Source organism: Berghia stephanieae, chromosome 1, assembly GCF_034508935.2.
Source record: "Berghia stephanieae isolate SIO BIC M18660-M18661 chromosome 1, UCSD_Bste_1.3, whole genome shotgun sequence".
NCBI lineage: Eukaryota > Metazoa > Mollusca > Gastropoda > Nudibranchia > Aeolidiidae > Berghia > Berghia stephanieae.
Genome location: NC_088360.1, coordinates 61,632,502 through 61,645,001, shown reverse-complemented (window position 1 = coordinate 61,645,001; position 12,500 = coordinate 61,632,502). Strand labels below are relative to the sequence as shown.

General features: G+C 38.3%; 1 protein-coding gene across 2 annotated transcripts in view; it reads left to right on the top strand.

The window, feature by feature from the left end:
- The window catches only part of LOC144978914 (bacillolysin-like), a 51,687-nt gene that overhangs the window by 14,699 nt on the left and 24,488 nt on the right, over positions 1-12,500 (top strand). For both annotated transcript variants that reach the window (XM_078925529.1, XM_078925537.1), the window contains exon 5: positions 8,618-8,772. In XM_078925529.1, the coding sequence (XP_078781655.1) occupies positions 8,618-8,772 (155 nt within the window). The remainder of the gene's footprint in view (positions 1-8,617; positions 8,773-12,500) is intronic.

Here is a 12,500-nt window from a genome sequence, read left to right as displayed (position 1 = left end):
GGTTGCTAAATACGTCAAAAGACATCACTCGTATAGCTGTAATAGATGAGTGAAATACTAATACCCCTTCAGCACTAGGACAGGACTGTGTTCATATCGTTTGTGATAGTAGAAAAATATAGCAGCCTTCCTCACTAGGACAAAAAAGTTCCAGACTTGGCGGCGCCGTGTCAAAATTGAAATGCCTGTCTTTATTTTCTGCATCCCTACTACTACTACTACTACTACTACTACTACTACTACTACTACTACTACTACTACTACTACTACTACTACTACTACTACTACTGCTGCTGCTACTACTACTACTACTACTACTACTACTACTACTACTACTACTACTATTACTACTACTACTACATACTACTACTACTACTACTACTACTACTACTACTACTACTACTACTACTACTACTATTTCTACTGTTGCTTCTGCTGCTGCTAATGCCACTAATATTAATACCTACATCCCTTATATTTTGTATTTATTTCCAATTCCATTGTATTTATTTTCCAACAATAGTCCATACTTTATTTTATTTCACTTTCTATACTGCATTACACAGTTCCTTCCCGCCTCCCCTCTTTTGATATAATTAAGTACGCACCTTTTATAAATTTCTATTGCTCTGTTTTAATTCGCGCTTCCTCACAAAGTAGCAATGACTATGAAAAATGTTTTTTTCTCTTTTTGAGGAAAATTTTTGTCTAAAATCAAAGCCCTATCTCCACTGAGTAAAAATGTTTTTTTTTTAAATTTGAAAATCCATTCATAAATAAACAAGTTATGCAGTTTCAAAGGTGTCATTTATTTGGATGACCCGCAAAGAGGAAAAAAAACGCGAAAATATTGGACGCTTTTTCGGCATTTTTTTTTCGACCTTTAGTTGTATCTTGCGTAATAAGTGGATTAAAAGATTGAAACTTGAAGAGCAAATTAGGATGGTGTTTTGTAAAGTACGGGAAAAGTACTCGTCATATTCATATGAAATTTTGCAACCAAAAAGAAGAAATGTTCATGTATTACCTTGTCAGCGACAAAACCTCCACGCCCGGTAGTTTTAGAAATATTTTACTCCAAAGAGTAAAAATCTATCTTTAACGGTCTTCTGGTAATTGCACGAGTTTTGTCGCTTGACATAATCTAAAATGACCTTTTTTCTAACTGTGTGCCAACTTTCAGTCATATTCATCGATAAACAGCGTCGTAATTAATTTTTTTCAATAGCATATACGAAACGGCTTCGTCCTGTTGTGATATTTGATGTGATATAAATATTTGGATTAACTGGATAACACTTTGGGATGATATCAACAACTTTATTCAACTAACGGTTTTACATAAGAGGAAGTAAACAATAACAAAGATTCTATTTTCCCTTTTATATTGAAGTGATTCCGTTCAATATTAATATCTAGGTAATCTTTACATTTAAGTGGTCCCCTGTATATTTACTATCCAATTACGCACACACATATATCATAACATCCCTCTTCTTTAGAAGAATGAATTTTGACTTAATATTAGTTATGAAGAATTACTAAGATTAACATACACACAGAAATATCCATGGAAATAGGAGTAATTTAGTTTTAGATCAATAATTCAAGGGGTTTAAAATCATTATGTCATTACATTATTTCTATTAGTACACTATTATATAAATGACCTAAGTACATATCATAAAGTTCAATTTGTTATGGATTCTATTCTATTTGTGCCAATCCACTGGATTAATGTTCTCAAGATTAGTTCACATCATATATTGTTTCTGTCTTGTCAGGTAATCATTTTTGAATTCATGTAATAGTAATATGTAATATGTGCCTAACTAACCACACACTAAGAGATATGTGCAACTATACTACCGCACATATTTGTTAGCTCTAGTAGTTTTATCTAGTGTCTAGGTTGCGCTAGCGTTGTTTTTGTGTGTATGTGTGGACGCCATTAATCTTCAGTTTGATTTCACATCCCTAACAATTGGCCATGCCTAACTACATTGTGTACTTTATGGGTTTTCTAACACTGCGTCCACTTCTAGTAGTGAATGTTTGAGTTTGAGATGTGGGGTGTTCCTGTGGAGACACGTTGTCACCACGAACAGAGGTGCGCTCGTGCACTGGCTGTTCAGACGATGGTGAGCATGGGAGCTCGACCATCGTATTCGTAGATTTTTCAGCCTCAGAGTTACGTTGGTAGCTTTGTGGTTCAGTAAGAGGCGCGTTGCTTGTCTTTGGCTTGTCGTAGAATGGTACATCTCGGAGATGGTTTCGGTTGCGACGAATATTTTGCCCTTTGTTAGATAGGACAATGTATGATCTGGGATGATTGTCTTGGTTGATTATCTTACCAGATTCCCATCCGTTTGTTGATTTGTTTTGGTAAACGATTGGTTGGTCGTTGCTAAGAGTTTGTAGTGGGCGTGTTGCTTTGTTGTAGTAGAGCGCTTGTTGTTCTTTACGTTGTTCGAGACTTTTAATTGTCGGTTGTATGTTTGTTGGTTTGGTGGGTTTACGGGGGAGACCATCGGCCAATGTTCGATTGAATAAGATTTGACCAGGAGATGGTGTGTTGTTATCAATTGGAACGGAGAGCAATCATCGATAGAAAGGGATCAGAATTAGTTTCAAGTGATTTTAATAATGTTCGTTTGACTAGTTTAACTTGGCTTTCGATGAATCCATTACTTCTAGGGTAATGAGGAGAGCTGGTTTCATGTCGGATCCCAAAAGATTTAACGAATTGTTTGTAAGCATTTCCACTGAAGTGTGGACCATTATCTGATCTTATGACAACTGGTATGCCATGTTCACTGATAATTTGTTTGGTTAGATTTGTTATTTTCTGACTGGTGCTTTGACCTTTTGGTATTTTCCGTACAAAGGGGAATTTTGAAAAGTAGTCGGAAATAAGTAAGTATTCATCTCCTTTCAAATAGAAGAGGTCTGTCCCAATAGTGTGCCATGGACCAGGAGGTATCTCTGTCTGTATTAGTGGCTCTTTCTGTTGAGTTGGTTGGAGTGATTGACAGATTCGGCATGATTTGGTGATATTTTCAATATCTTGGTTAATGTTTCTCCAGAATACTGAGGTTCGAGCGCGTAACTTGGTTTTTTCGATTCCCTAGTGAGGCTCGTGTAATTTACTCAGTATTTCATGTTTCATTGATTTTGGGATGATAATTCTTCGGCTTTTTAAGAGTAAGCCTTCTTCGAGACCAATTTCATCTCTGTAGTTCCAGTAGGGTTTTGTTAACATAGTGGTTTCTTGTATAGTTTCTGGCCATCCTGTGTATACTATTTCTTTCAGAGCGTTTAATTCATAATCTTTCGCGGTTTCTTCGCGTATTCTTTGTAAGATGTTGTTACTAAATTCTGTCATAACTTGGTGTATTTTGACATCCATGTCTTTAATTTGATTATTTGTTTCAGATGAAAGTCTTGATAATACATCTGCTACTTTCATTTCTTGGCCAGGAATGTATTTTATTGTGAGGTCGTATGGCTGTATTCGGAGTAACATTCTTTGTAGTCGGGGTGGTGCTGCTTTGAAATTCTTCAATTGGATGGTACTTAGTGGTTTGTGGTCACTCTCTACAATGAAGGTTTGTCCGTATAGATAAGTATGGAATCTTTCGCACCCACAGACAACAGCAAGTAACTCTCTCTCAATGTTTGCATAACGGCTTTCTTCATCTGATAAGGCTTTGCTAGCAAAAGCTACAGGTTGACCATTTTGCATTAGTGTGGCACCTAACCCTTTCATTGAGGCATCAACTTGAACTGTTATAGGTTTTCTATTATCAAAGTATGCCAACGTTGTATGGTCTGAGATAGTTTGTTTGATTTTGTTGAAAGCTGTTTCATGGCTGGCATTCCAAGCAAATACCTGATCTTTCTTGATAAGATCACGGAGGGGGGCTGTCAGATCACTGGCATTCTTGATGAAATTGCTCATATATGTTGTAAGTCCTAAAAAGGATTGTAATTCTTGTTTGTTTTGAGGTGACTTCATGTTTTGTAATGCAGATACTTTGTCTGGGTCAGGTTTAGCGCCATCTTCAGTACATATTCTTCCATAAAATTTTATTTCTTTTTGTTTTATTTTACATTTGTCTGGATTTAGTTTGAGACCTGTGGCTTTACATTGTTGTATCATTTTCTTAAGATTTGTATTATGTTCAGCTTCATCTTTTCCAAACACAACTATGTCATCGCTTATGCCAATAACACATTGACAACCTTCAAAAGTCTGATCAATCTTGTGCTGGAAAATGTCTTGGCTCATTTTTAGACCAAAAGGCATTCTCAGAAATCTGTAGCGGCCAAAAGGAGTATTGAATGTTGTTAAGTAACTTGATTGGTTGTCTAACTCAATGTTCCAATATCCACATTTGGCATCAAGGATCGAAAAGAACTTTGCACCGCTTAGTTTAGGTAGTATTTCTTCTAATGTAGGTGTGACATAATGTTCTCTTTTAATGGCTTTATTTAGGTCTTTGGGATCTAGACATAGTCTTAATCTGCCATTGGCCTTTTCTCTATAAACGAGACTGTTAACCCAGCTTGTGGGCTCTCCTTCTGCTACTTTTGTTATAATGTTCGTTTGGCACATTTCGTCTAGCTCCTTTTTTATTCTTTCTTTGAGAGCAATTGGTATTTTCCGTTGGGCATGAATGACTGGAGGCATATTGTGGTCGAGATGGATTTTATACTGGCCTTTAAATTTTCCTATGCCATCAAAAACATCTGGGTACTGATCTATCAGCTCTTCTTAATTTTGTATCATTGTTTCTCGCTTTATCACGCAGTTCATCGTAACAAGTTCCAATGATTCTGCTGATGGTAGCCCATTATTGCAGACCCTGCATCTTCTGTGACATAAAACAATGCACTGTGCCGTATGTTATTGTAGTTGCAGTCTATTATACATGTGCCAAATTGTTTGATTTTATGTCCACCATATCCTGTCAATACCTTTTGTGATGGTGTGAGAGAATTTGGGTTTCCATTGTTGTCTAATTGTTTGGGAAACATTCTCTTGTACAGTCTCAGTGGTAAGGCATTTCCTTGTGCCCCTGTGTCGATTTTAACTTTGAGAGTTGTGTGAGATGTCTGGTAATCTGGAAGGTCGACATTGATCTTTGCAAAGACTTCGTCTCTTTTGTTTGTTGCTTGTTTTATTGATTCAATTGAAACGCATTCAAATGACAATTCTTCAATATCTTCTCGCATCTCATGCACAGCCTTCGACTGATTGAATTTCTGAGTAAATAAGATTGTACTTTTCTTTCTTAGTTGTTACTTGACCTTCTTGACACCATGTTGTGATGTTTGATGTGATATAAATATTTGGATTAACTGGATAACACTTTGGGATGATATCAATAACTTTATTCAACTAACGGTTTTACATAAGAGGAAGTAAACAATAACAAAGATTCTACTTTCGCTTTTATATTGAAGTGATTCCGTACAATATTAATATCTAGGTAATCTTTACATTTAAGTGGTCCCCTGTATATTTACTATCCAATTACTCACACACATATATCATAACACGTCCCATATTTTGACGCGATTTAGGGCACTTCGTGAGCGAAAAAGAGGCCCAAAGATTTGTGCGGGATAGTCATTGTTACACAAAGTAGCATACAATATCCTGCCCATCAATGTTTTTGTTTATGCATCTTAACAACGCCACACCACATTATCTCATTCGTCTGTAGTTTTTAATTCATCATGTGTTGTTGATGAAGGGGAGACCCGAAACGTCCATTTTATGTGTTTTCGAATATTAAACTGAAGCTTACATTCAATTTCACAGTTATAATTTATTTATTTATTTCAATTTTGAATATAAAAAAGCAAGAACAATTCAAAAAATAATTCTATGTGATGAAACCACGTACAGAAGGCATAGCAACATAAACATTTTCGGCAATTTAAAAACATATGTTTATAAATATAATTTAAGAAGTGTCACACTTTGTGACACAGCAGCAACGTGTCTAAAATCGGTCGCACATCTATTCGGTAACTTGTGGGATCAATTATCTTCATCGTTATTTATTTCGGGAATTCTCAATGAAAACATTTTTAAGTAAGTCCTTCTGAGCCACTTGGACTCATTGTAAGACAAATTAAGTTCTTTAGAGCCTTGTAGCCAATGGTGCAGGAGTTATTCCGGTTTCAATAGCGTGAAGCGGACAATTAACGTATTTGTTTGAAAATCTTTGAACAGGACGCTAGTCTATCGCAGATTACTATCCCAGCTTGACAGGTACTCTTTTACACCTGAATGGAGTGAGAGATTGGAGTAAATTTTCCTGCTCTAGAAAGTACAAATTGGCTTCGGTCGGAATCGAACACAGAACCTCTGAGTCCAGAGTACAACGCGCTAACCATGGGCCATCTTGCCTCCTAAGCTTATAAATCCGGAACTTATCCATGTTTCTGTAGCGTTGAGCAGATAGATAACAGTTTAAAATTTAGAAAATTAAAATTCCCTTTTTCATCCTTAATTATTATTATTATTATTATTATTATTATTATTATTATTATTATTATTATTATTATTATTATTATTATTATTATTATTATTATTATTATTATCATTATTACTATCATTGTTTGACTTGGTTTATTATTGATTTTATTTACTTGATTTGTTGATGAAAATATTATATTCTTGTATGAGTTATATTGGCAATTGCCTACAAATAAAATTTTGAATCTTGTAAAAAAAATAATAATAATGCATTCGCGCAGGTGTGTCCTGGGAAAAAGACTCCTTCCGCAATAAGACAAAACTGTCCCAGGACAAATTTGTCCTGTCCCACTGGAGAAAACTTCTATTCAAAAGGGGTTCCGCACTAGGACAGGACTGTCCCAGGACACACCTCGCGTATCGCTTGCGCAAATGCATTATTTTTTTTTTTTTACAAGATTAAAAAGTTTATTTGTAGGCAATTGCCAATATAACTCTTCCCGCTCTCCTACTCACAAACACACACACACACACACATCTCCCACCCTTCTTTATCAGAATTCACATCTACGGGTTCTTTGTTCGCCTCAACCAAGCGTAAAACTCACCCGACAATTTTATCCCATCTACTTCCAATACCACATCTGACACAATCTTTGTCACTTCGCCACGTTCCATCGTGTGTCACACCGTGCGTTTGCCGTTTTTACGTAGACACGACTCAATTGGTCCCGTTCCAATCGTTTCTGTCATCCCTTTCTTCCTTTGTTCGCTGAGAAGGCAATTTTGTTGAATACGAGTATGCTTTGTTAGCGTACACAACATCGGTTGCTGTAGGAGATTGATTACACCAATATACCATCTCCTGGACAGACTTCCCCGACCTAGCAGCTATCCTTTAAATCGTTCTGTGATTTCTCTCAGCAATTTCGTTACCCTCGAGCGGTAGGCGCAGCTCAACCTCTGTCTTATTCAAGAACGTGGTCATATCACCGGTCTTGATGCAGGGGCCATTGTCACTCAATAGTTCACCCAGTGCATCTAGCTCCAAGACAACACTGTGGAGTTGTTCACAAACTAATCGCGTTGTCTCATTCCTTAGTTTCCTCCTTATAGCAAATCTACTTGGCCCACAGCCAATCAAAGTCAAATAAGGGACACCATGCACATGTGTTATGTCTGTCGCTAGCCTTTGCCATGTAGAGGCAGCTTCAAATGTTCCATGCTCCCATTTACTGGCCAAAGCATTTAAAATCTTCACCACCCTTTCAACAATGTCCTTCTTAACAGAAATTCTCAATTGTTTTTCAGACAAATTATATGATGTCCTGTCCACTCAAAAACAATGTTGATTGTGTAATTTCATATCTTCTGATACTCCCATGCCACAACTTTCCTCTCAGCAACTAACCATTTCTTTGGGACTCTCTTCATCTCGTCCTCAATATTGTTTTTGTTTATTATTATTATTATTATTATTATTATTATTATTATTATTATTATTATTATTATTATTATTATTATTATTATTATTATTATTATTACTATCGTTACTACTACTACTTCTTCTACTACTACTACTATACTACTACTACTACTACTACTACTACTACTACTACACTACTACTACTACTACTACTAACTACTACTACTACTACTACTACTACTACTACTACTACTACTACTACTGCTGCTGCTGCTACTACTTCTACTACTACTACTACTACTACTACTACTACTACTACTATTACTACTACTACTACTACTACTACTATTACTACTATCAATATTAATTTGCCACCGCCGCCTCATTTCAGTAAAAACCCTGAGTTTAGCAGATCCTGAAATGTGAATTTCAATTCTTCTATTTATAGCATGCAAATTCGTCACTTTCATATATTTTTTTCACTATAGATTCGATTTCCATCATTTAGGCTACCTTACCGTGATATAATACAATATGGTAACATTTGATAAATCTTTTTTGAAATATCATAAAAATCATCTTTCAAGTCATTTGTCTTTTCACTCTAAATATTTTCTTTCGCGGTATTCAATATTTAAAGTCAAAAGATTGTTTAATGATTTATGAAAAAAATATCCTTTTTTGTACATGTCTATTAGATGATGATAGAGCGCACATATATCTCTAAAGACCTGATCGTCACCGATGACGGTGATGCCTACATATCGGTATGTGCAGACATTACTTGGTTGAACCCTTCCACAGATAGTGGGAACTTCACGAGAAAGATCTATACTATTGATGCCTGTAATAAGTAAGTTGGGTGAATAAAGGTATTGGTCAAATTAAAGTATCGCCACTGGTTATGGGATAAGGAGATTTACTCGTGTCACTTATTTCATGTTATACTGATCGAGATTATTCTTATAGTGACGATAGGGACGCTTCGCTCTAAAATTTATCTGAAATAAAGAATATCAATGAAGCCAGTGTCTAGCTTGGAGTTGATAAAAATTGAAGACGATCATGTGTATTAGTAGTTACTGAATAGTTATTCATGCCCCAGATAGTCCTCAATTATTAGACCCCGCCAATGAAAATTGAGAAAACATAGAGGGGCTGGGGATCGGGAGAAGGATCCTCGAAAAACAAGTGGAAGAACGAGGAGCATCGTGGAAGAATGATATCATTTTATCTTTAGAGCTTCGATATAACCGGTTCAAGACTCGAAACATGCCTGTCGAGCTGTGTAGCGTTATGCAAATCGCCTGGTTTGGCTTAAGAAGTGCTTTACTTAAGGCATTAGCATCTAATCGTATAATTACAAGAATAAGACGACCTATCCAAACGACAGCAGCAGCTTCTAATGGCGTTACACTACTACTATGTCATGATGATCTTCCAGGTCGCAAATTCATCGCCGCATTCGTGTACGATCGCGACTCCGCCCGGAAGCTTCGTCACAACGCAACGCTTGACTAGATGCTCTGTGGTTTCGGGCTCTTGTCCACAATGCTTACATGTGGGACAGTTGGAAAGTCTCCACTGATGAAGCGCCGCTACCGTAAGGCATGTTCTCTACCGAAATCGATTCGCCGCCACCCAGTGCTTCCTCTTGCAGTACAGAAGCCCGGCCTCTTCTCCCCCAGTTTCGAGGAGTGGACATCCCGATCCCGGCTCCCTCGATGGATTGAATTCGTCCAAGCCGACTTCCATTACGTATACCTGTCCGAAGTCAGGAAGCAACGTACAAGGGTTGCCAGGACTTATTCGGCTCGAAACTGGGGCGCCGAGCATCATGCGCTTGAGAGGGGTTTCCCCACAACCTCTCTCGATTTTATTAAGCCTGTCAGTTGTAATAGTCTCCCATTCTCTAGGCGTTGTTGCCAGCGTCCCGACACTGCGTGAACTTGCATAGTTTTACATCAAACTACTCAACGTTCTATCTCCTACCCCACACAGGAGTGCAATACTCCACGGTGGAATAGCATAGTGCCAGGGTGGACGTTCACTAATGGATCACCGCTTTGACGTTGGTGAGATGCTTGGGGCAAAGGTGTCATTCCGGTTGACAGTCATTAGGCCATCCCGGATTTCAAGCCGATACGCAGGTGCCATGAACGATCCACAGAGCATATGACTGAATGGCGATCCAACCCGGTACCCGAATGGCGTTGGTTATCCCGGGCTCCTCACTACGTTATCCAGGCGGCGAAATCACTATCGGCAGCCATGTCACAATTCAGCGCTAAACAAGATGCACTGCGGTTTCAGGATCTTTGACTCAACGTCTACAAATGGGAGATACAAATCTTGAGCTTTTATATAGAGCAATATCCACTAAACGTGCTCATAGCGCTTTAAAATCGGTCCCTGACCAATATAACAGGTAACATGTAGAACGGGACATGGCTCCTGTTAGGCGATATTGTAATTTTTTTCCGACAGATACAACGCTGTTAACGGCCAGGTACTCATTTTACACCTGAATACGGTGAGAGAATGTGAGTGAATAGCCTTTTTAAAGGACTCAACTATGCGCAGGACCTTCCGATCCGAAAGCGAGTGGCATACCACTAAACCACATAGCCGCAAATAATGAAATGCCCCATTGATGCGACTAGACAGGTTGTGGACCTTAGTCTGTTTGCAGCCACTCAATGTCTCCTCTTGCTGGTACAGAAGCCTGCCAACTTTTCTCACATTAATTGTCTAAAGACGACGACTCGGGCCCCACGAGGGAACCGTTTTTTCAAAGCCGACTTCCATCTCGTAAGTACAAACCCAGCCGGAGTCAAAGTAGCTAAGTACAAGGTGTCACTAGTTGTATGACATTAAGATAGAAATATATTTCCAACTACAAACGGATTGATGATATTACAAAAGGTCCCCACAAAAGTATAGCTTTAAATTATTAAACAAGTCTGCTGATTTAATTAAATTGCAACTTTATTTTAAAAATAAGAGATTGTCAAAATAAAAACGGAGTTTGACAATAAAACGTACCAATTTGGTAACACACAAAGACAATACAATACACACAAATAAATCTTCTCTTGTTCTTTTCTCGGGTTTTCTCCTCCGTCTCTTGTAGAGGCGTTGGTATGGCTTCCCTTTTAAGAAGATGTGTAGTAGGGGTATTTCTTCACTCTTGACCGATCACGATCCACCAAATGTTGAGAACAACCGTGCTTCTCAAACGAACTTGACACACAAGACCTATTACTATCCATATGTGTCTGGATAGAGATTTGACCGGACAAGTTTTATGGCAGCCAAATATATATTATCACACTCTTTTATGGAGATGTGATCTTTTGGCCTCCTCTGTGTTATAATTTATTGGGACCCATATACATAGGAACAAATCGACTATGATTTTAACTATCTCGTTTAGATCGGACTGACATTGCATAGATCGGCCTTTCCTATGCTATGAGTTGTTTTTTTTTTTTTTTTTTTTTTTTTTTTGTTTTTTTTTTCTTTTTCTTTTTGGTCACCCCTTTGCGGACTTACACAGTTCAGTAACCTGCACTATGCCTTGATATTTTCCGGCCCCGAACGTTTCTAACACAACCAACCCTGCATTGTGCGATCAAGAATAGCAAGTGACGATTTGCGGCCTGCCATGGGTTTATATATCACGATGAGTAATGTTTATAGGACGACCGAGAGGGGTTCTCAACACAAGATAGCTTAACATCTAGGTTTGAAAATAAACAATTCAACGGTCGCATTGAGCCAGTTTCGCATTGAGACGTAAGCGCGTTCTACAGTTACTTGACACAAGGGTTGCCGAAACTTAATCCGGTCCACACGAAGGGCACCGTTCATTATGCGTCTGAGAGACCTTGCCCCACTTATCCTTTCTATTTCCTGTTGCCAGCACCAGGCAAGCGTTAACCCCCGACACTTTGTGCATGGACTTTCTAAGTTTTGCATTGACATTCTCAACGTTCTTGCCTCTACCCCTTACCGGAGCGCAGGACTCCGAAGTGGAAAATATAGCATAGTGCAAGGGCCGCTGTTCCTGGGTTTATCTTATCCGCTTCCTCAGAAAACTGTTGTACTGTAAGTAAGGTTGAGGCCCAACTTAACCTCCAGATACTTTGGATACTCCTTATGGCCTCGTCGTGCGAGGTTTACCCTCTTGTGTGGCTCGCATTTTACCCTTATAAGTGATATATATATATACTAAAGCGACCCATACCGGTGCTCGAATGACTTCGGTCATCCCTGGCGCTTGGACAAATTGTAGCACTGTGTACTTATGGCAACTTAGAACAGTAGTTCTAATCACGGACAGACAAAAAACAGTTTACGAAAAATGAACATGAGGTGTGGGGACGAGGGGAGAGGGGGAAAGGGGGGGGGGGGGGGGGGAGGGAGTACAGACATTTAAAGCTGTTATTGATCGTAATTGGTGGAAATCCACACCGTCGACCTTATGGGTGGTGCAACTCAAGCCCAATGGAAAACTAGATTTCGCTGGAATTGAACAATTTAAGATGAAAATAATATTGTTTCTTTACGATTTATCTA